Source organism: Cnephaeus nilssonii, assembly GCF_951640355.1.
Source record: "Cnephaeus nilssonii genome assembly, chromosome: 4".
NCBI classification, from domain to species: Eukaryota; Metazoa; Chordata; class Mammalia; order Chiroptera; family Vespertilionidae; genus Cnephaeus; species Cnephaeus nilssonii.
Genome location: NC_137075.1, coordinates 61,244,026 through 61,269,290, shown reverse-complemented (window position 1 = coordinate 61,269,290; position 25,265 = coordinate 61,244,026). Strand labels below are relative to the sequence as shown.

Sequence of the window (25,265 nt, the reverse complement as noted above, 5' to 3'; positions counted from 1 at the left end):
GGCCTCAAATGTTCACTCTCTTGTAGTCATTCTATACATTCACAGCCTTGCTCTGTCTCTTGATGGGCAAATGGTGCTTCCCTACCCCTGGACTTTAGATTTTGCCTTGTGACTTGTTTTGGCCAATGGGATATTAGCAAAGGCTTGGCTATGCTTGGTTGATGGTCTCACTCTCTTATGCACCTGCCTTTGCCATGAGCCGAGCAAACCCCATTCAACCACTGTTCCAAGAAGAATGAGAGAGTCCTAGAGCTCCCACCAGGTGCCTGGAGCCAAGCCCAGCTGAACCCTAGCTTCCCCAGAACATACGGATGAGGATGAGCTTGTTGCTGAGTTTGGGGAGGGTTTGTTATTTAGTGTTGTTGTATATAGGTAACTGACATACCTACAATGGAAAAAAAATCATTTAGTAAGACGCCCAACCACATTTTGGGGCCAATTATATTTCTCCTGGCATGAGAGGAGGGACAACTCAGACCTATTTCTAAAGGAAAGTTTGACCCATAATGTCTAGTCTGATGTCTCTTTTTGGAACAGTGCTCCCGTCTTTGTCACCCTTCTGATCTGTTAAGCAGAAAATACTTCCTGCTGATTTCTTACTCAGTTTCACACAGGGCCTCTATCTAAACATCCCTCTTCGCCAGGGCAGAGCTGGCAATCTGAATCATCAGTGCCCCAGGCTGGCTTGACAGCTTTTTTCCCCTCTTTTTCTTTTAATTTTTAAATTTAAGCTCTATCCAAGTTTTTGTGCAAGAACAGAGGAAAAAAATCCTCTCTATGTAATTATCACCAAAATAATGAGACGGGCATAGGCTTAGTTATGGTTCCTCATTCGGTGCTGGAAAATCTGGTTGTGCCCAAGTCACACGGTGGCAGGGATCTCATCTCTCATGAGAAGAGCTCTCTCTTTTAGGATTCAGAGTTATTCATATACGGTATGTGTCTCTACACATCAGGTGGTCTTGAATTTAGGAAGGTAGTTCTCGAACTTAAGCATGCATCAGAATCACAATGATGGCTTGTTCCCGCCCAGATTGCTGGACCCCACCCCAGAGTTTCTGATTCAGTAAGTCTGGTCTGAAACCAGAGACTTTGTACTTCTAACAAGTTCCCAGGTGATGCTGAGGCTGCTGTTCTGGGGACCACACTTTGAGAACCAGAGATCCAGGGTAGAAATATAGATGTATGAGATATATTCTAGCTGGGACATTGCGTGGCACTGTGAAGATTCTGATGTACTTCCTTAATGGAAAACTGTCTGTGTGCAACACTAAGATTAGGTCCACCTGGAGAATACAAACCGAGTCAGTGACTGCAACTCTCTGCAAAACGTTCATCTATGTCCATAACCACATACCAAATGAGTATGTATCTTTAGCCCTGACTCCAGGAAAAACAACTCACAAAACGTCCCCTCTTCGAGGAAACCGTCCTTGCTTTCTCCATCAGGGAATATTGACTCCTTCTGAAGTCCTAGTACTTTACCTGAACCTGTCCTGTGGCATTCAATGCTTCATATCTTAAGTATTGAAGTGCTGATGGACTTGTCTTAGCTCCTCACAGAGGTCTACCCAATTCATCTTAGAATCCCTTACATCATCTTTCCATAGCAGGTGCAAAGCAAATATTTATAGAATCTAAAATTTATGAATGAATATCCATGTGAGGGTGGCTCAGAAGATCAAAAGATTAAAACTGGAAATCAACAGCCTGCAGTCCAATACAATGACCAGTAGCCACACGTGGCTATTTACTTTATGGCAGTTTGGTATGAGCCTCTTCACTGAATGCCACTTAGTTTGGGTGTGCACATCTGACCTTCTCTCTGAGACTCAGCAGTTTTGTCTCTATTTTCCTTAATACCCAGCTCAACGTCCTGCAAATAGCAGGAGTACAATGAAGACTTTGTAAAATGACAAGAGATTTCACTCTTGACCAGAGGGTGACCCCAGCCCAACCCTAGCATTTTACACTAATTAAATCATGATAATACCTACTACATGCCAGACGTGTTTCATACCAGCACTGTGTAATATATAGATGTAATGTAAAGCAAATAGTAATTTTATGTTTTTAGTACCTAGATTTTAAAAGGTTAAAAGAGATGAAATTAATTTTAATCATATGTTTTATTTTAACCCAATATATCCAAACTATTGTCTTTTCAATATGCAACCAACATAAATTTATTAATGAGATACTTTACATTTTGTGTACTGTCATTGAAATCGAATGTGGATTTTAGCATCCATCACATATTTCAATTTGGATTAGCCATATCTCAAGTACTCCATAGCCACATGTAGTTAGTGGCTACTGTATTGGACAGTGCAGTTTTATACAGCATTTTTTAAACCCTGTAAGAGGCATAACAATAATAGCACTATTTTGAGTGGCAAGCATTTTAGAGGGATCAACTCATCTAATCCTGATAACAACCTTCATCTATGGATGAGGAAAGACAGACACAGAAATGGTTAGTGACTTACCCTCAGTCACACTGCTAGTACGTGGCTAAGTCGGGTCTTGAATTCAGGTAATTTAAAGCTACTACCTAGAGTCACGGATTAATTGGGTGGTCTTGAGCAAGTCACTTCTCTGCATTTTAGTTTCCTCATCCACAAAGTGGAAGGAGGGGTGGACTGGCTTACCCAGAGTGGGTGCTGCACGCTTTAATCTTCCTCTTTATTTCCTAGTTCCTGGCAAGCCTGCTTTCCTGTTCCCACCCATGGGGACCTCAGATTTGCACCATTCCTTCTTTCCTTTGCACAGAGGGCTCTGCTGTGCCGGACTCTCCTGGTCGGGGCCGCCCTGACTACACACACACTGTGCCGCAGGAAGGAGCCCCTCCCATGTGCAGGAGTGGTACTGCATTTTCATCTGAGCTTTTGTATTTCCAGCATAAAGTCCAGCTTCCGCTTCTTGATGCTTTTTGGAAAGAAAGGAAACTTGTTGACTGGGTACTATCTTTTACTTTTCTGTCTTCTTTGTTCTTAGGCATGTTGTAGAAAGCTCCCCTCTCCCAAGAAAATTCTACTATATATTTCCATAATGTTTCTTCTCTCCCTCTCCAAGAAATGCAAAGAAAATAACTGTCAACTTTTTTGCATATATAAATTTTAACAGCCCGTGCATGTCAACTAATCTTTTATCCGGGAAGGAAAGGTTTATTTCAAGTGATTGAAAGCTGAAATGCTTAGGTGTTCATTCTTGTTGTGTGATGGAATCTCAGTGTGAATATGCTACCTTATGATTAGTTCATCAATTCCATTCCCCAAGCTCACTAACTCTAATGAGTGCCTACTGTGTGCAAAGCCAGAGCCCCTGTTCTCAAGGCATGCGTCTTCCATCACGGAGGGTAAAGCAGATGTTCAATCAACCATAGCACGAAGTGGAGTATACCAAATGCCTTAAGAGGGGTGCAGAGTATGAAGACAGTTCAATTATTTGGTCTGGGGTAAATCAGGGAAGGTCCCCCGGAGAAGTTGCCTTCTAGAATGAAACTTGAAGGAAAAGCAGAGAAGTCAGGAAGGGCGTTTCAGGGGGAAGAGGCATGGCCACCTGTCCCCGTATCCTGTATCCTGGACTACAAGGAGGAGGAGCAGGGATCTGCATGTGGCCTGGTTGGATTGCAGGCTATTATGTAAGGATGGAATGCAGTTTGGCAAACTCCTGGCATGAGTGTCACACTCCCCATCCTCCACCCATGGGAGACAGCATTAGGCAATCACACCCCACACCTTCCCAACCAACCTCAGGAGTCCCTTCAGGAGACGAGGCTGATTTGCCATCCCTGGAGCAGGAGTGCAGCAGTAAGTAAGGTAGAGCCTTGAATACCTCGTTGACTAGTTAGTAGTTAATTGGATAGGCAATGGGGAGCCGTTAAAGTCTTGTAAGCAGGGGAGTGACATGGTGGGAAATGAGAGCTGTAGTTCAGGGTAATTAACTTGGCAGAGCTGTCTGGGATGGATTAGAATGGTGATAAGACGTAAGGCCAGTTATTTGGAAGGTTATTGGCATGGTCTAGGCAAGCAATAATGTCTGGAACTGGCCTGGTGGCCACAGAAAGGAGGGGCCGATGTTACAGAGATAGATGTTCAAGCACCTGACAAATACGTAAGGACGTGGGGAGCTAGGGGCAGGGGTGAGAGAGAAGGGTTAAAACTGACTCTGAGGTTCCCGGTAATTACTTTGGGGTAAGAAAAAAGTAGTGTTACCACTAAGAGAGGAGCCTGGCACCTGTAAGGAGATAGGGAGAGTCCTGGTGACTTTGGGGAGGGAGAGAGGAGTTATAAAAATTGAATTCAGGCTTATTTGTTCTACAAAGCATAGGGTTTTTTTTTTTTTTTTTTTTTTTTAAGCCATTGTCTGTCAGAGAACTCAGTAGTACCAAGTGAAAGAACCATTTTTAGGTAAACGCTGTTGGTCTTTGTCAGTGTGCAGAGTCTAAGGAAGGCTCCCGTCTTTCCAAATATTTGGAATATTGGAAAGCCTTAATTAGTAATCAGAGTAGGGGCAGGAGGGAAAGAAAGAAATACAAACCTAATCACTGTGCTTTTCAGGTTTCAAATGCTTCCCCAATTCAGGTAATTTACACTTTAGTAACAATGATTGACAGTCTGGGAATGTATCTAACTCACTTTTATTTTTCCCTTGGGGAAAGCACTTGAGTTCCCAATTGTTTTAAATTGCAGAAGCAGTAATTGTTTGAGAGAGTTAGGAGAAATGGCTTTTTGGAGCTGAAATTTACTGCTGAAGGGACTATGGATTTTACCTTAATTGACCAGGGTCACCGGGGCCATTTTCAGGAAGGTCTTTCCAGGGTGAGCAAATACAAGTTTAGGAACCAATTGAAGGCCCAGGGGAATAGACTTAACCAAAAAAAAAAAAAAAATGTTAACAAGTTGCTACTCGTACCTAAAAAGGATATATATTTTTAAGCCACTTGCATTCCAAATTATTGGTGAAATTTAATATGAGAAGTATTTTTTAAATATTCTAAAATAAATATGGGGCAGTGGATGTATTTTGAGACACCCACGGTCCCACAGGAACTTACTAAACTGTGCGCTTTGATATATGTGTTTACTTAGAAAAGTCAAGTGTGACAAGCTAGGTCAATTGTAGGAAGAACATTAACAGACTAACCAATTGCGAATGGTGTGAAGGCCGCTCTGGAAGTCTGTGCTCTAATGTATAGGTAAATGCACACATCTGATTTGGGATGGAGGAGACAATCATGGCATTGTTCCTAGGTGCTGACAGGCTAACGCCAGGGATCCTTGCAGAGACTGGATTCAAGTATCAGGACTGTTCACATCTCGTTTACATCACTCCCAAGAGTGGACCACAGGTTTTGCTGATTAACACACAGACCATGGCAAATAGCATTGTGTATTTGAAATCAGACCAACACCAGTAACAGTAACACAAACCACATGTGAAGTTGGCAGGTGGAGGTTCTTCTTAAGCTATTATCTAACCAGGTTTTCCCTCCTTATTTTAAAAATGCATTTTTTCCAAACCAGGAAGTTAGCAGATGCAAAATGTGCCCCAGTTGTCTCCCCCTAAATAGACATATTTATGCCACCTTCGGTATATAATAATATTTTTATTGTCAAAATTTGTGAGCGAGCAAGTGAGCCTTCTGAAAGAAAGGTGGGGAGTATGTGTTTAAAATGTACTGATTTCATCTGTGTCTCTGCAGGCAAAAGTAAATGGTGGGTTGAGTATTGATGCAGAGAAATCAGGTTACTACCTTCTAAATGTTTTTCACTCATCTAATTAGTATTGTTCCTTCATATTGGAGTTGGGGGGAAGTCAAACTAGCACTGATGCAATTCTCCATTTTCCTTGAGTTTTATTAAACACACTGTGTTTCAATAAAAGGTGGGTATAGAGAGATGCCTACAATGATGTGACTTATTAGGTGCCATTAAGTATCTGCATTTTATTACCCAGACGTTATTAATGCTTCTCCAGTATACATCTTATAGATGAAACTGTACAATTCATAGCAAGAGGAACAGCAGACAATTAGCAGCCTCACATGAACAAGATGCATCCCGCTTAGACAGTCATGGACCAAACAGGCCAAAGTGTTCTTCAGTAGAAATTGCCTTGCCAAGTGTTTCTGGATCCTTCGCGGAGGAAATGAAAAAGGAGCCCAAAGAGATCTTTTCCAATCACACCAGAAGCTGGCCATCCATGAGATTCTAAACTCACAAAATCTGCTTTAGACACGCATGTATCAAACCAAGATTGGAAACCCACTGGACTTCCCATAAGAAGTCACAAGTGCCAGGTCCTCCCATCCTTTGCATTCCTTGGGGTGTCAAGTTCAGGTCTAACTCCTTTTAAGTTTCTCCTCAGTCCTGGGCTGGGCTGGGCTGCAGGAAGCTACTGGCGGTTCCCCAACGTGGATCATCAGATCTGTCTTTTCCCGGGCTGATGCGGGTGGGGATGAGCTCAGTTCCCGAGAGAGTCTCAGAAGTGGTCACAGAATCATCTCGCCGGTCTAAATTTCTGTCCCTGGACTGGGGAGAGTGGAGGACTGGGGCGCGAGAGGCTCTCCTCTCCTCCTCCCCTCTTTCCCCCACCTCCCAAAATTGGCAGCCAGTCCGTGGCTCCCGGTCTGGGGTCTGGAGGGTGGGGAATGTGGGTGTGGGGGCCGGCTGGAGAAGCTCTCGCTAGCGCTGCCTGTGGCCAGACCCGCCTCCCGTCCCCTCTCGGGCGCACACACACGTCCACCCAGACACACTCGGCGCGCTCCCTCGCGCTCTCCCTCGCCCGCCCGCCGCTGCTAGCTCTCTCCCTCCAGCTCTCCCCGTCTCCTTCTCCTTTTTTTTTTTTTTTTTTTTTGGTACCATAGAGTTGCTCTGAAAACAGAAGATAGAGGGAGTCTCGGAGCTCGCCATCTCCAGCGATCTCTACATTGGGAAAAAACATGGAGTCAGCTCCAGCAGCCCCCGACCCCGCCGCCAGCGAGCCGGGCAGCAGCGGCGCGGACGCGGCCGCCGGCTCCAGGGAGACCCCGCTGAACCAGGATTCCGCCCGCAAGAGCGAGCCGCCCGCCCCGGTGCGCAGACAGAGCTATTCCAGCACCAGCAGAGGTAGGAGGCTGCGAGAGGGGTGAGGAGGGGGCGGCAGGAGCCGGGGCGCGGAGCGGGGGGCGCCCGGGAGCGGGCGCCCGGGGCGCGGGGTCCGGAGCTGCGCGCGAGCCTGCAGCGGCGCCCCGAGCCCGGAGCACCCCTCTCCCCTCCCCCCTGGGCCCCCCAGAAATGTTGCAAACTTTTGCAACCCGTCCTCGGTTTGCGGGAGGAGAGGGGGGCGGGGAAGGCGGCAGGAGGCTTGACAGCCGGCGGGCTCACCCCCTGGCTTTGATTTTTCTGCAAACAGAGGAGGAAAGCCGCGCTGCCGAAATTAAATACGCTCCCCCAAAATACGGAGAACCGGAGAGTGGGGGCCCGGGAAAGAAACTTTTAAAGCGGCAGTGTCCTTTTAAAGAAGGAAAAAGAAAATCTGTTTATGGCTACCTTCCTCCCCTTTTACCTTTTCTCCTCTTGACAGTTTGGGCCCAGGCTGCCCGAGGCGGGCTGGGTTTTTGATCCCCCAATAGAGCTGAGGGAGGGCGGATGGAGTGAGCGACCATGGAAACCCCAGGGGTGGAGAGGGGGCGCCCCGGATCTGGGGGCGACGTGAGCACCTTCTCTGGAGCACGGCCGGTGGGCTAGGGATTTGGCCGAGGGCTGGAGGGAGCAGGCTGCGGGCGCGAGAGGTGCTCGCCAAGTTGTCTGGCGGGCGCGGCGAAGGGAGATGCGCAAGTTTGCAGACTGGGGGTTCGAAGCCCGGCGCCAGGGCTGGCGGGGGGCGTGTGCGCGCCAGCGCGCGGAGGGCGGCGGTCCTGTGGGGAGCTCCACGCGCCTTCGGAGTGAGCGTCTGCAAAAAGCAAACAAGCAGTAAAAGAAAGCTCGAAAGGCACCCAAACTTATTTCTGCCCTGGGAATCCTTCCCTCGGTGAGGTTCCAAGCGTTTCTGCAAGAAGCTGGGAATGGTCCGTGCAAGTTGAATGCTGGTTGGATAGTGCGAGCGATGCCCCCCCACCTCCCCGGGCGATTTTTACACTTCATTTGGAGGGTGTGGGTGTGGGTGGTGTGGGGGGCTCCATTGGCCCCTCCTTGCTTTTTCCTACTTATTGTGGAGTGCTCGGGAAAGCTCACTCTCTCCCTCTTAAAGGTGTCGGGACATGATGTGGGGTTTTTCTTGGGGTTGGAAGAATTATTTATTTGAATGCGCCTGGAGTTTGCGAAGAACCGGAGGAAGCTATTGCTTTAATTACTGTTGTAAATAATGTATAAATCACGCCTGTCACTCCAGAGGAAGCAGGCTCGCGCGAGCAGCCCAGGGCTGGGGCGGAGAGGATCTCCAGTCCCGGCCTGAGCGCGGCCCTGCGCGCCCCCTCCTCTTGCCACTCGGCTTCCAGCGGCCTTTGGGGAGGGCTGGGAAGAGGCGAGTGGGGACCCTGGGAGCCGCTCCCTTACTCTCGGTGTTATAGTTGGAGGTAGGAATATGGCTGATCATGTGCTGGCTGTTTTACAGTATCTCCCCCCCCCCCCCCCCCCCCCGCAACCTTGGCCACACCCCCTGTCCGGGCGCTTTTCCATTCACGGAATTCGAGTACAGTAAAAGCCATCAGGATGACACACTCGAAAAACATTTAATTAAAGGCGATTTCCGAAGAGTGAACGCACCGAACTGCGGTTTGAGCGGGAGGGTGGGCGCAAACCGGGGTTCCAGCGGGAGGGGTGGGCGCAGCGAAGGCCGCGAGTGAAGGGAGAGGGATCCAGGCTGGGGGCCCGGACCTAAGGCCAGCTCGGTGAGTTTGTGTGTGGCAAGCTTTTGGCTGCAAAGAGTATATTTAGACCCTGAGACGGTGGATTTGGAATGCGAGCGGGTTATGTAACAGGGTTAATCAGAAACACTGGAGAAAATCCCCTTCATGTGTTTCTGAGGCTTTCTTTTTTTTTTTGGAAGGGGAGATATATTATTTAGGGGCCACACTAATTTCCGGCTTGAGCTGCCACTCCCCTCTGTCTTAAACCCCCCTCCCCCATACCTCCCTCCAAGTTTGTTATTAGCATCTTCAGGTGTCATTCTTGCCAGAAGGTGTTCTTGCAAAGAGATCAGGGTGGCAGGCTGCAGAACCAACTAGCAAATCCGTAACTTGCTGTTCTTGCAAATTATATAACGCCGGGACATTCAGTACCACCAGCCCCCTAGGCTCAGCAAAAAGGGGAGAGGGACAAGGAAGAGGTGCAGCTGACCTGCTGACCTGCTGACCTGCTGACCCTTGTCCCTACTCTTCTGAAGCAACCCCTTGTCCATTCCTCAGGAGATTTCATGAGGGGGGGCGGAGAGGGGTAAGGCCCAAACACTCAACTCACATCCTGCACGCAGGCACTAGGTTATATAACAGTCTGAATGGAAAAAGGAAGGTCAGAGATGGAGGCATCCTTTAGCTAACACAGCAGTAGTAATAGCTTCCAGAAATGATGTGCATTTGCAGACTCTAACCTCAGATGTAGCGTCTGCTCCTCGGGGGTACCCATCTTTGTGTGTGAGCTAGGGCGAAAAAGAGTGACTGTGTAAGTGTGCCTGGTAGTTGAGAGTGATTTAGAAACGGGAAATGTTTGGGTTTTCAGATGATGTAATGGAGTTGGCAGAATATGCAAGTCGGCTCCCAGAGTGTAAGCAGCAAGAAAATTGGAGCTGGCATCCAATATTAATGTCGCATAAATTACAATATCGGAAAGAAATTAACCTACACACTAGGTGATTATGCCTTTATAATACTTAAAACATAAAGGCACACAACTCAGAGGAAAAGCAAACATCACCACCTTATAATTAGCATTTTCAACCTCAAGGATGGTTGAATGGAGTTCTTGGCATTGGGTGAAGTGGGAAGCTTTCCGATTTGGGAGATGCCTTCCTGAGAGGTTGCAGTGTTAGCATCCAGCCAGCAGTGTTTGAAGGCCACAGAGATTGTGGTCTGGATTCTCATGACATTGAGGTGACCTCATGAGACATTACCGAGGTAGCTGCTAAATTCCTAACTCCTGGGAATCCACGTGTGAACTGGCTGTGTATGGTATGTGCCTGAGCTTCCAAAATCCCATGTGTGGCTTTATAATCTGAAGTTCGACCTCTCTCTTCCCTAAAAACTGGGCGGGGAATGTTAGCCGTTTTCATGAAAACTGCCCCGTTTTCTAGGTGGTGTTAATGTTGGCTGGTGTCATGTAGTCCCATCTTTACAAAATGAAAGGGAAAAAAGAACGGCAAGAAGCAACATGGGAAGTAAGAATGAAGCAGGGAAAAAACCACAGCGAATCTTTAATTTAACAAGGCTTTCAGGGACTTCAGGGAGCCATGAGCATTGTGACATAACTGTTGTTAAAAACCCTTTTCCAGAATCTCCTTATTATATGCATGCCAGAAGCTTACATATTTTACTTCACTGGAGTTATCCTCACAGCGGGAGGGTGCCACACAGTTGGTTTGGAACGCGAGTGCTGAAGGTTAGATGCTTTTAGGGCAGGCCAACCTAAGGGAAAAATCGAAACCAAAAGATGGGATTAACACTGAAAAGCTCAGTTGGGTTGAGATCGAATCCCCTGGAAGCTCAGTTTAAATTGATTTAAAATCAGTTAACAAGGCCTGTAGCCCGGAGGAATTCTAGAACCACACAAGTCTTTGACTTTGAAAGTGTGTCACCTCCACTCACCCCTTCAGCCTTAGCTGATTCACTTTCTGGTAGGTGCTCATGCCTGGCACCTGAGACCCCTCTCTAGAGATTGATTCTCAGGTCAACTTTCCTTACACGGACCCCGCTCTCCACAGTGAACAAATGATGCCGCATAGTTTAAAAAGAGATGCCGGCTGGGATAAAACCCTTTGCCAGAGGGATGGGATAATTATTTTTTAAACCAAGAGACTTTAATTTTCCAGTAAATTGCTCATAAAAACAGTTATAATTACACCCTCTAAAAATGTAATCGAATAATTTTAGAAAATGCATTTGATGATATTTATGATAGCCTTTCCTGTTGCTCCCCCCCCCCTTATTCCTTAAAAATAATTGAATTATTAATCCAGAAGTCAAATCCTCAGCGGCTACAAACATTTACAGCAGACTCTTTTTATGTTAGTCACCTGCTGGAATTTCCCAAAGCCTCCTGGCATGATGAGGAGCCCTTGGCTTTAGAAAATGTCTCTATTGCTGGTACTGAAATATGGAGCCTGAGTGGGAACCCCTAACCATGAGACCCGTAAGCTCGAGTTTTCCAGGCAGCCGAGGTGCCGGTTCCCTACTAGACTCCTAAGTGAGATGCAGGGAGGTCCCAGAATGCTCACAGCAATAGTTGTGCCTCTGGTTGAAACTATTCTGAGGGGTTTTGGTGACAACTGAATCCCTTTGGGAAGCAAGCCTACCAGAGCTGACCTTTGGAACGCCCTGAGACAAGCCCAGGGGCCTCCTTGAGCCACACACTTGTCACTTCTGAGTTAAGATGCACGCTTTTCTGCCATTTTGGGGAGACCGTTCTCCCGTTTTTGCCTTTAGGAAGGTGTGGTGTGATGTCAGGAGGACAGACTGAGTTGGGTGTCACGGGGGAATTCTGTGGTCTGTTCTGTACAGCATCCGCGCTTTTCCTGAGTGTACTCTCTCTGTCCCCTCCACCCTCCGAGTCTACTTGATGAGCTGTGCTTCTTAGCCTAAATATGTACTTCGGTGTCTGGAGAAGCAAAATGCGTAACTATATTTCAGGTGTCTGGGGAGAGTCGTAATGTGACTGCCCGAAATGCCAAAACTTTTTTATAGAAAATGCAGCTCTCCTCATATGATGTTTCCCGCGGCTCCCCCTCTTTACCCTCTTTGTCTTCTACGAGCCAACGTGAAGGGACCGTGAGGTAGGCATCAAGCACTGCCTCAAGGAGATTCCTGACCCGTTCACTCCAGATTCGTGATGAGTTTTCCAGAGCAAGAGGGGGCTGCTGTGAAGGCCTTGCGTCTAGGCCCCTAACCTAGAATCTGGAATGCCCTTGTGAATATGAAGACTGTCTTCCTTGCTGGGAATCTAGGATCTCTCTCTCTCTCTCATTCATCTATCATTTAAAAATATTTTTTTTCTTCTACATGATGGGAAGTGTTAGTTTGGAAATGAGCTGTTAAATTTTTCACCCATCTTATTAAGCTTTATGTTAAGAAAAATAAAATTGAATTACTTTGAATTCATGCCTCAAAAAAAGTCCTCAGATAATCAGTGTTCGAGTGTTGATTAATACACGGGCACCAGGATATTACTGATTTTTTTTTCTTTTTTTACAAACAGATTAACCAGAAATGTTTTGGTCTTTTTCTTATTGAATATAGTTTTTAAATATGCAGATCCCATTTTCTACCCTAAAAAGAACATTGAGGATGTAACTGAACCTTCCTTTGAGGTTTGAGGGTATTATGGTGCCGCAGGGCCACTGCTCGGAGGATGAATACTCATTGTACGTTATAGAAACTGTAAGTAGGGACGGAATCTGAGATTGGAGGAGATCTGTCCCGACTCCATATTGGAAATTGTATTTTTTTTAAAATCTTTGATAGCAGTATGTTTTGTTATTTGTCTCTCTTATTCTCCAGGCTGCAAGAAGCAAAATAGAAATTCAGTTCCAATTATTTGGTTCTGATTAATTGAGGTTTTTATTTTATGGGAAAATTTCAACTCAAGTCTGGAGCCCTGATTTTTCCTCTGGAGTTGCAGAGGATGTAAAATCATTCTCACATATTCAGGGGGGCTATTGTCGTCACAAATAAGTTATCCACTGTAGCATAGTAGCATTTTGTAACTACTCCTCTGTATGATAGTAGATAGAAATGCCAACTAGTTTTGCCGCTTGCTCCGATATGTTCAAGGTGTGTCTTTGGTAAAGGGTTCATAAATCTGGAAAGATAGGAAACTCCAGGGTTAGAAGGAAGACTTTCAAGAATATCAATAAAGAGCAGTTAGATTCCCCCCAAAGGAACTCTTTTTCCAAGCTGAGGCCTTAGTTCCCTGCACCAGTAGGGAAGGCATCCCCGGGACCACACCAGCAGAGGCCGGCTTCCCCGGGGCCGGCCCACTCCACCTTCATGAGGAAGTTCCTAGGTCCAGACCATGGTAGATGGAACTCTTTGGGGTACAAAGAAGGGTGCCACTTAGTCTGGGACCCAACTTATCGCTAGTCTGCGGTTACCTTTTGATACCTTGGATGTCATAGTGTTGGGAATTCAGCTTGGGGGAGTCTTGCTGTGCTTTTGTGACATCCCAATTATTTATTTGTTTTTTTGCTTTTGTAATAAAAGCACCCAGGAGATTTTCTAAAGCCATCCTTAGAAGCAGGGAGCGGGGCATGATGAAGAACGCACATGCCAGAGTCATGGGTTAGGCAGGCTCACTTGGTGCTCCGGTTTTTACATGCTAATGTTAACAGGAATTCTAGGTAACAATTCCCTTGTGCTGATGGAGGAGTTTTTCCACCCCCCAACAGATGTTTATGGCCTTAACTGGCACGTCATTATTACAAACTGTCTTACCACGTTATGTGCTGTGGCACATCGACAACGCGTGGCGCCGTGGTTTCCTGGTGATTATCTTGTCCACAGAGCCGAGGCCCCGGCGGCCAGCTGGGGAGCCCTTTGCAGTGTCCCCTGACCGCTGAGAGTGCAGGTGTCCCACCTCCTGGAAAGGGCTGAAGGACTCCAGGCCGTCCTGGGCAGTGGCTGTCCCGGTGCTGTGTTCTCTGCAGCGCACTCAGCCTTACATCATCTCTAATAGTGGGATTGGGCATTTGAGGTTTGATTATGAACTATCTGAAAGTTCTTTTTGAAATCATTAGGAAGCTCCTAGGTCCAGACCATGATAGATGAAACTCTTTGGGGTACACGGAAGGGTGCCCCTTAGTCTGGGGCCCTCACGCCTGTGAAAGAGGCAGCACGCTGTTAAAAATACCTGGCTTACTTCGGGGGAGAGTTTGGCTGAATGCTGATGAAGTTTATGAAATACGAATGCAGCGAGGTTGCTGTACGTTAAGTGGTAGGCGTGTGTGAAAGGAGTAAGAAGAAATAAAATTGTGTATAAACGACACTCGGAAACTTGATGGAATTGTATACGTGATAAGAATGGTGACATTTGGATCTGTGCTTAATGGGAGAAAATAAACTGGCTTAAAATCTATATGCCAAACTAGATGTGGGAATAAAAACGACAGGATCTGAAATCATTTGACTTATTTTATAAGAAAAGAATGCCACCAAGGATAAATAGGCATGTTATGAAGAATAGAGGTGAAACAGAATTGGCGGGGAGGGGGGAGATAAATGAGGGACCAACACTTAAAATTTATAATGAGGTATGGTAATCACTGTTCTAAATAATCCAGAACATTAACTGTACTGCTAGGTAGAGAATTAGTTACAGCCAAACAAAAGGTATAAATGTGAATTTTAGGTTGTGTTGGGAGAAATCCTTTTGATCCCCAAAGTATAACTGCATGTACTGAGAAGCAAAGCTGCACACGATGTAATTTTTTCTGTCTTATCCTGATTAATTGACAGCCACTGTATGCCTCTTTCCTGAAGGTGACTTTACAATCTCCAGACACAGACATTTCTCTCAGAAGTGGAGTGAAGGAAGGAGAACCACAAGCTAAAGTGTGTTTCGCTGGGTGAAGTATTTGGGGGAAAAGATAAGCATGGTGAAATAGGGGAGTGGAGCAGTGCACACAGAAATTAAGAATGCCTGTCTGGGGCTGGGGAGGGGGGGCTGTGAATGAAGGAAGGGGATCTTTTAGAGGGAAGAGCCTTCTATGCAAAGAAGAAAATGAAATTAGAATTGACTGTGAAATGGCTGGGAATGTGCCTTTCTAATTTTAAATTATCTTTAACAAGGGCGATGGAAAGAGGGAAAGTTGGCACTTTGAGAAGTTATGATGAACTTGTCGAGAATGCCAATTGACAAAGGCAGGTAAGGGAATACTTGGGAAAACAGAACCAGGCGAGGTCTGAAGGGCACGGTGATCTGCTTCCCAGTGTGTGAAAGAAATCAGCATGTTTATTGACTCTTCCAAATAGTTTTAAAGAAACCCGAAGAAATGGACAAAGACAGAGAAAAGACAGTCAGATGTGACTCTGCCCTCCAGAAGCAAAGAGGCTTCCATCATCCCATACGATCGATGCCAGTCATGGGGAAGGAGCCACTGTATAGAAGTTAATGGATTTTCAACATACAGATCACAGAAGACACAAGATATATTTAGCAAGTCTAAAAACTCTTCAATAAACTGCCTTGCTTTTCGTTTTCTCTGTACAGTTATAAACCCAGCGCATGGTAAGAAGGCCACAGTAACCATATAGCATGTAGTCCTAGGAACATTGGTGTTATGGGGACATGATGTCTGAAGGGACAGGGCAACAGGAAGGGTGAACTGCTGCTCATAACTCTCAATTGTCCAGGTAATGAAGCGTTGGGAAAGCAGAGGCAAATGAAATACTCTGATAATCAAAAATGATTCTTCTTTTGGTGACCGTGTTAGTTGACGGATGATCACAAGTGAGAAATTGCCAGAGGCGTGTGTTACCATTTCTGGCGCGCACGAACCACTTCTGATGAACACGGTTATGCAGAGAGTGGACAGTTCCATAGACCGGGCTGTCAGCCCAGAAGATGTAAACCTTCCCAGGGTAAAGGGTGAAGGCTGAACATCAGGGAGGTTCTGCAGCTTCCTTGAGGCCCCGCAGGTGAATCAGGGAGGAAGCTGATGCTACTCTGAAAGGGCTCTCGAAATTTCTAATCTTGAGCTTGGGGGTGTAAGTTAGATTTGTAGTGCTTTCTCTATCTATATGATAATAGATAATAGACAGAGATAGATACAGAAATGTGGTGCTGCCACTTCTCATGTTTTATTAGAATAAAGCCTGTCAGAGCCAGAAGGGGTCTATGAATCATCTGGCCTAGCCTCTTGTTTAAACCAGAGACCTAATTGTGTGAGCTCCCCGTTCCTAGTATGCAGCGAGGCTGTGCCTGCAACACGAGTCTTCTGCTTCCTTACCTAATAATTAGTTCCTTCCACTTTTGTGCTGTGCCAGGATGCTCAGAAGTTCCAATAAGCTACAGCATCAAGTTCCTGTCTCCCAGGAAAACCCCCCGAGGATACTAAGACGAACACGAGTTAATCCTGCATTAGGTAGTGGATCTGTATGAAAGTAAGCACGAGGTGTTTTGGCTGTTCATCAATAGTGGAACATTGTCAGTAATTGTTAGTTTTTAAAATCCCGCTGGTCATTTTTATTTTTAATTAAAAATTAGCCAGTGAGCTTGTGGCTGTGTCAGTAAAGCCATTCTAAAGCATAAAAATAGTGCCTGCGCCTCATGGTCTGGCTTAGTGGAGAGTAAAGGACAGGATGTGGAGCTGAGCATCTTGTACTCAGTGCTTGTGGGAGCTAGACGCAGCTGGGCGGGAGGAGGGAGGAGGGCGGTGGGGGAGGATGTATCTCAGCAGCAGTCCTGCAAGGCTGCCAGTTTAAGGCTGTGCCTTTTATGGGATGCCAAGAGCAAGTCTGCAAATGGAATACTACATAGCCAGTGAAAATCCTATTGTACTAGAAAAATATTTCTGAACAGGAGGACCAGTTTATGATCTATTGCTTAGTGAAAAGTCACAGCTTCTGTAGCGTTGTGCACAGAATGGTATCCTCTTTGTGAAAACTATAGTGTGTGTATGTGTATATATATGTGTATTTATATGTGTATATGTGTGCATGTAGACACACGCACACATATACACATATTAACATATGGACCCACATATACCCCAATGATAAAGTTATAAAGTGGTCGTCTCTGGATGATGGGATCATCTATAAGTTTCTTTTTCTTTGTGCTCTTCTGTATTACATTGTTTCCTGCAGTATGCATGTATTATTTTTGTAACTAGAAAAAAATAAATTTTTATTTCAAAATAACATTGTTTGTGTGCTGTGAAACTGGGGATACCTCGAAGGAACTGATTCTGAAGTTACCATGTTGCGCAGAATTTTTCGACGTTTTAGGATGGACCAAGCTTACTGGCCTGAAGAGTATTACCTCTGGCGATCACACTCAGCCAGGGAGACAGGGTCATTCAGCTGGAATGTGAAAAGGAGTGCCCCTAAATTTGAATTTCTTGCCCCTCTAGAGCATTGTCTTCAGGTGTTTATACTGTGACCTACAATAAGGAAGCATACTGCATTGTGAGCCATTGCACGCACACACACACACACACACACACACACACACACACACTCTTAAAATAGTTTTCATAGAAAATATTTAAGCTTTACTTGTGATACACTATAATTTTTGCGGTATTATTTAAAGACAAAATATAAGTCACAGCCACCAAGCTTATTTTTTATGATCTGTTTTGGGGCTGCTCCTGCAGTTGGAAAAACCCTGTCATGGGCACGAGGTAGAAGCCACCTTTCGGGGGGGCATGGCCCTGTGGTGGGAGCGGGGCGGTTGAGGGAGGGTTTCCACAATAACTGATGTTGAACCCTAGGTGTTCCACATTATGATTTCAGGGAGGGGGTGGGGCAGGGAAAACAATGTAAATACTTACTTGTAATCATACATTATCTCTATGCCACTTTTAGCACAGGCTCATTCATACACTATTACATTTAGGCATTATTCTGCCTAGACTGGCTTAGAAAGTCAATTTTGGGATCCCCTTTGCTTAGACTTAATGTTACTGTGTAAAAGCAAGAGATGGCATTCGTTCATTCAACAAATATTTGTTGAGCACCTTCTATGTGCCAGGCACTGTGCTAGGCTCTGGGGATAAAGCAGTGAACAGGAGAGGCCAGAGCCCTGCCTTCCCGGATCTTACATTCTAGTGGTATTCTTTCTCAATGTAGCCTACTGTCTGGGATACGTCCGATGGTTATCTTCTAAGTGTATCTTGGCATGGCCTTTTTCACCCCTATTCCTTCTGTGTGACTTAACTCTTTCCTCCTTCCCTCCCCTACCCAGTCTCCCTTGTTTGTTATGTCCCAATTTCTCTTTGCTTATTTAAATCCTACAATTCTTTTAGCTCCAGATAGAATGCATCCTCTTCCTTCTGCAGTTCCAATGACCCTGTCTTTTACAGTAGTCAGTCTGTGGGCCTTGCTCATTCAATCAACATGTAACCTCTTCTTGTACCAGGTTCTTTTGCGCTGTCTATAGTGTTCTTTCCTGGGTAGGAATCTAGTCACCCCCAGGAGACCAGCACCAGGAATTACTCTCTTACTCCTGCACAGTGCCTTGCAGAAAGTCGGTGCTCATTAGCTGTGCAGATAATCTCTCCCACATTGCCCTGCAGGGCTGTTTGCTTCCTCAGTAGATTCAGCTCTACACTTCCCAACTCTGCAAGCACAGCTTCTACCCGCTTATTCTTCTAACTGGGCCTTGGTTTTGGACCCGTCTGCCCTTGTTCATCCCCCTTCTATTTGCCTTGGATCCATCATGCCTCCTCTCAGTGGCAGGTTCAGTCCTGTTCGAGGCTTGAGCACTCAGACCAAAGCTGAATGTGTTGGGAGACAGCATACATGGTTGTTACAAGCCTGCCATAAGTGAGACGGACCTAGGCCAGAAGCCCAGGTGTGCTTTGTGTGAGCTGTGTGACCTTACATAAGTTCATTAACCACTCAGTCTATTTCTTTCAACACCTGGAAATTGGGGATGATGGTGGTGCTAACTTTCCCAAGGTGGGTGAGAGAATCCCTGGATTCTGCATGTTGCTGCCCCTGGCAGGATGCCTGGCATACATCAAGTGTGGCTCCAGTGACGGTGTTGATGATGGAGCATGTGATGGTGATGATGGAGCACATAGTGGTGATGATGGAGCATGTGGTGGTGGTGATGGAGCATATCCTCAGGTCTTCAGCTCTCTTTGCATGGAGCATTCTTCTTTGGTTACTACTGGTTGCTCTGTGAAATAAGCAGAAGTTCAAGCACTTCAGAGTCCTAAATCCTTTCCTTTTACTGCCAGTTTCCTTTCCTGGACTGCATCCTGCTGTAGTCCCTCAGCTCAGCTGCCACGGGACGGATCCTGCCAAGTGAGGACAGATCGCTTGAGTTCAAACCCATCAGCCACTTGTTGACTTCCCTGAGGTTACACCCCACCCCTTGAGCTGAGATAGAGGAGGGCCCATGTCTGGCTGCCGCCTTTCATCCTGACCCCACTATTCCTGTGGTACCCACGGGCTGCCCCCTTTAGCCACTGAGGCGGGGGGAGCTCCCTTCACTGTGCTCCTATGTTCTCTCACACCTCATTTTGTAGCAGCCCATGGTTCCTTGCCCTCCCTACCCTTGTACTCACTTTCTCCTTGCTGCCAAAAAAAATCATGTTGAAGAAGCTTGTCTGCAAGGGTTCCATTCAACTTGTTCTACATTAATGCTCCACTATGGTGACCCACTGCTGAGCCTTTCACTTGTAATGTAATCTAATAATTTACATGCACTTTGCAAGTAATACTCTCAGAGTCTCACAACCTGCTTGAAATTGCTCTGCTGTTACAGAATTTGAGTTGATGAGAGAGCAGCATGAGAAAGAGTAGTTATTGGTACACAGTGGGATTGGGTAAACCCAGGAAAATAATGCTAGCACAAGGTAAGGGTGTGCTTATGGATTATAATATCCTTTCTTAGAGAACTTGCTAAGGGTCTTTTATTGATTTTAGCTTGTAATTAGCCTAGGATAGGTCAAAGTATAGTAAGGATGGAAGCATAGCAAGCTAGAAGAAGTGAACCAAGAGCTGAATCCTGTCTTTGTGGGCTTCTGGGAAATGCTTTAGTTTTGATATACTACATGACTTTTATAGAACTAATTGGCACTGTGATTGGGTTGTTTTATTTCTGCACTCAAACATGTTGGAAGCTGCTTCTAATATGCAGTAGTAATGAAAATAGAGTAACGCTGTAATAATAGTGCCATTGTAAAGTGAATTACACCATTAAGCATCTATTTTGTCTAATTTGTATTGTGATAGTGTGGGTGATACACACACACACACACACACACACACACGCACACAGATTTAGAGTGGCTGGTCTTTAAGAAACAGACTCTTGCTGAAAAGCCCCACTCTTGTAATACTGAACAGTCAGTCAATGAAAATAAGCCCTTGTTCCATGAAAAAGTGAATTTGTATATCTTTAAATATAAATGTGTATACACATATGCTTATACATACACACACATACATGTAGTTATACATATACACATAGGTACATAGGCATATTCTGCCAGTCAGGTAGATCAAGGAGAAGATATAATGCTGAGCCATAAAAATGCTTGCCTTGTGGTGCCTTTTAATAGTTTGGCGAGTCTGCAAGGGACAGCTATCAGTTATGACAGGCTAAGACAAAAATACCATCAAGGCTAAGGTTGAAAAACAAGGCTTTTGTGTATTTGTTTCAACCTTTTCATCCTCATTACCATGTCTGAGAACTTCTAGTAATTGATATTTCTTAAGTTTGGGAAGAAGGATTAAAGGCCAAGTAACTTCTTTCAAAATAGAAAGATAGAGGCTTTTTTTTTTTTTTAAGCCAGAGGTCATAAACTAACCCTATGAGCAGAAACAGAATCTGAGAAGGCAGCAACAAATGGGGCCACTCCCCCAGTGAGATCTATAAATTCAGAATTCAGAGAGTATTACATTTGGTCTTTGTTCCAGTAACTTTATCCCTTCACCCCTCCCCTCCCCGAAGGCTTGACATCAGGGGGTCATTTAGCAGTAATTGTCTCCGAGTTTCCAACCATTAAGGTGGTATCTCCAGGGAGATCCTGAAGGCTTACCTGGTTCACTTCCAATCTGGATTGCTGCCTTCAAGACTCCATGTTTTCCTGCAGGGCCATCCAAAAGGGATTTTACTGGGAGCCTCCATCTCTTACTTGCTCTCATTCCAGGATTTTGCCTCTGTAGCATTGTCAATACCACCACTTGGTAATACAGAACCATAGAAAGACCTTGATTAAGGAGTTGAGGTTTTATGTAGTTTAGAATATAATTAACATTAATATATATAATGCTTGCTCTGATGACCAGACTATTTAAATAAATTTGCTTCACACACCACTATGCACTCCCCTTGTCTCAGCGCAACAAGGTTGATTTATTTTTAAAAAATATTTTATTTATTTCAGAGAGAAAGGGAGAGGGAGAGAGATAGAAACATCAATGATGAGAGGGACTCATTGATTGGCTGCCTCCTGCATGCCCCCTACTGGGGATCGAGCCCTCAACCCAGGCATGTGCCCTTGACTGGAATCGAACATGGGACCCTTCAGTCCCCAGACCAATGTTCTATCCACTGAGCCAAACCAGTTAGGGCAGTGGTCGGCAAACTGCGGCTCGCGAGCCACATGCGGCTCTTTGGCCCCTTGAGTGCGGCTCTTCCACAAAATACCACGGCCTGGGCGAGTCTATTTTGAAGAAGTGGCATTAGAAGAAGATTAACTTTAAAAAATTTGGCTCTCAAAAGAAATTTCAATCGTTTGTTGATATTTGGCTCTGTTGGCTAATGAGTTTGCCGATCACTGAGCTAGGGCAACAAGGTTGATTTTAAACTCCATGAACATTTGAGGGGAGAGTACACAGCATCGATCAATGCCTGGCATCTGGATTAAGAATATATTTAGTGGATAAATTTTATTGCAAACCTCAATGAAAAATATCAATATTGTATTGTGTCTGATAAAATGTTTTAATGAAAATTGCCATGGTGTTTGATAACATCCCTTTATTAATTGGTCTTTCCCATTATTATTTTCTTAGTAGCAAGCACACTCTGATTTTATCGCTCATTAGTTATAGTCCTTATTGAATTCACATTTTGCTGCTTCAGCTGTGTTTATCTTCTCACTGGTCTCAGTTCCTTCAGGGCAGTGTTGTAGATTGTCTTGAGTCTTCTATCCCGTATCTCTGTCTCTTATTTGAGCATTCAGTGAATGCCCTTGAGATGCTAATGATGGTGCAGTTTAGAATCAATATATGAAAGATCAGCCAGCTGAGGGGAAAATGGGATGAGGCAAGAAAATCTAATATTCATTGAAAGTTTCAGATGTTTAAAGGTGATGCTATACATTGCCTCCTTTCATTGATCCATCAAATATTTATTGAGCACTTACTATGTGCCAGGTCCCTTATTGTTCAATGGAGGTACAAAGTTGAATTAAGGGAATTGATAGGCAGGACAGTCAAAGTAACTTGTAATTTCAAAATATGTGAAGAGTGCTAGAATAGAGACACTTACAAAATATATAGCACACAGAAGAAGGAGAAAACCCTTCATGAGGAGTCAGGGAAACTTCACTGGAGTGGATACCTTTGCCTAGTTTTTGGAAAAATGGAGAGGAATTTGCCTAGAGGGAAAAAAAGTGGGAGGATATTCCTGGCCAGTTTACACAAGGTGAAAGTTCATGGCACATTCAGTTAGTGTGATTGAGGTGTGTAGCTTAGCATTAGTATGGAGTACATTGGTGAGAATTAGGAGATGTGGTTGGACAAAGTAGGCAGGGGTCAGGCTAAGCATTTTGAACTTATTCCTATGGAAAATTTTTGACGAAGTGAAAAATACCAACTTTCTTTTTGTAGGATATCTCTATATATAAAAGCCTAATATGCAAATTGTCCCCTCGGGAGTTCAACCGGAAGACTGGGAGTTTGATTGCATGCTATGACATGCACTGACCACCAGGGGGCGGCACAGAACGAAGGAAGGTCCTGGCTGGCAGCCGGCAGCCGGAAGGCCCTTATTGGCCCTGAATGCTGGTCAGGCCTAGGAACCCTACCAGTGCATGAATTTTATGCACTGGCCTCTAATTTAAGTATAAGTATATTGAAGTTGGGATAGAGAATTGACAGTGTAGCTAAGGAGCCAAATCTGTAGATCTGTGTGATAATTCTGGAGAGACATACTGCAGGCTGGGGCTTGAATGGGTGAAGAGGTGGACTCTGGGGTAGAATTGCACAGAAGATGGAATTGGAAGGGCATGATGGAGGCAATGACAGAAATCTGTCCTAGAGGTGGGTTGATTTACTACCTGGAACGTATTGGCATGGAATGAGATGAAGGAGAAAGCAGGGGTTCCATTTTGGGTGGGGAGTTGGAGGTGCCAGGGCAGTGTTTGATGGACCATTGGAAATGTGGGTCTGGCAGCGATCATGTTAATATGTTACTTGTGGAATTAGAGGGAAAAATATTTTAACAAGAGTCTGGAGCTCAGGAGGGACAGCTGGGCTGGAGACATGATGGAGTAGCATTTTTGACAGACAATTGGAAGGTGAAAATTTTTTGTTCTTTTTTTGTTAATCCTCACTCAAAGATATTTTTCCATTGATTTTTAGGGAGAGTGGGAGAGGGAAAGACAGGGAGAAACATTGATGTGAGAGAAACATTGATCAGTTGCATCTTGTATGCCCTGACCATGGGCCAGGGAGGAGCCTGCAACCAAGGTACATGCCCTTGACCAGGAATCGAACCTGGGACCCTTCAGTCCGCAGGCCGATGCTCTATCCACTGAGCCAAACCGGCTAGGGCAGGAGGTGAAATTTTTATACCAGGTCAAGTTCATGGAGTTTGAAGTGATATCAGGAAAAAATAAGCCTAGAGTCCAAGTAGGTATAGTTGAGAAAGTAAAGGGTATGGATTGGTATAGTGAAAGAGAAAAGTATCTCAGAAAACTGGCTTTAGACCTGGACATACTACATTTACTAAAGACAGAAAACAAAGAATGTGCTAAATCCAGAGTGAGGTTCTAATACACTTTGTTGCTTCTGGTTCCATTGAGTTGTATCTGCTTTGATGGTGGTCTCCTTCACAACATGTCTAATTGATGATTGAGGAGTTGCTGCCTTTTTTTTTTTAACTTCCTACACGGCCCAGCATTGATTTATCCTGTCTCTAAAGGGAATCTGCCCCCCAATTGGCAGAACCTCAAGGCCGGGAGAAATGGAATGAATGGTGGCTATAAGAGGTCTCCACCTTGTCCTGGGAGAAGGCTTTGTAGGAGGGAAAGATGAAAGGGGGTGTTGAGAAAGGGTGTCAGGTCTTCAAAGGATGGGTCTAGCCGTGGGAAACTAAATGGAAGTTTTTTTTTGTTTCTGTTTTTTTTTTTTAGTTCACTCAGAGGAGAAAAAATGTACAAGTGTTTACTGGCAGATGGGGAACGGTGTTGATTATGATTATACTGGGATTGCCAGTCTGTGCTCCTGGCACTTAACTGTTTTGGGGGGCTTCGCGTCTGCAGTAGCCTCTGGAGGTCATGGGAGGAAGTTGATAATGTTGTAGTTCACAGAAGGACTGTGTAAAACCTGTTGACTTAATGCCTATACGGATAGGCTGAACTTATCTTTAACTCCAGCGAGTGTGACAGGAGGGGTCTTTGCCCATTGGAAGGGCCATGCCTTTGCCTTCTGAGGCGGCAGCCAAGCTCCTTATTGTTTTCAATGAGCTCTGACTAAATACTTTCCCTGTAGATCTTCCGCTAATACGTCATATGAATTATGTGTGTTATCTCTGTGCTGTGAAAGTAGAGACCTTCCCCCACAGTGTGGTAAGTAGATTAAGACGAAAGCCTGTTTTTTATGGTCTGGGGGAAACCAGGCAGATATCGGGGGGCTCTTCTGTGTGTGTTTGATCTGACAGTGGGGAGGCCTTGGGATGCCAGTGTCTTCTAAAGCCTGAAAGCTGAGCTCCGGCTGGAGTTTTCTTCAAAGAGGTTTATATTTTATCCCTTGGCACTTCTGAGAGGGAAGGAAGGTTGGAGTGGGTGATTCTATGATGATTCTTTTCTTGCTGCTGTTTTCTTCTCTGTCTTTTTAACTCTGCAGAAAGCCCTTCCAGTTCTACGGTCAGACCCCATTCGGGACTTCGGTGGCCAAACAGTCCCCTTTTGTTAAGCAAGCGTCCTATTTTTGTTTCTTTTGAAAGGTGCCCTTCAGGACAGCGGAGCCTTTCTTTGGGCTGTTTAGAATCGAGCCCTAGAGAAACCAAAACAGAAATCATTCTCAACCCAGGCCAAGTGCCTCCTTTGCTTAGCGAGGCAAAGCTAACCCCACACAAGATGAAATCTAACCAGCTGGTTACCTGAGAACCACCTTGGGGAGTTCTCCAGCTTGACTTCTCTCGCTTTGGCCACCGTCCCAAGAGCCA

General features: G+C 45.2%; 1 protein-coding gene across 1 annotated transcript in view; it reads left to right on the top strand.

Annotated features, from left to right (window-relative positions):
• Positions 1-6,900: 6,900 nt before the first annotated feature.
• RORA (RAR related orphan receptor A) overlaps positions 6,901-25,265 on the top strand; it is a 711,378-nt gene continuing 693,013 nt past the window's right edge. Inside the window, exon 1 of the mRNA XM_079768378.1 lies at positions 6,901-7,112. Coding sequence (XP_079624504.1) covers positions 6,947-7,112 — 166 coding nt within the window. The 5' untranslated portion in view covers positions 6,901-6,946. The remainder of the gene's footprint in view (positions 7,113-25,265) is intronic.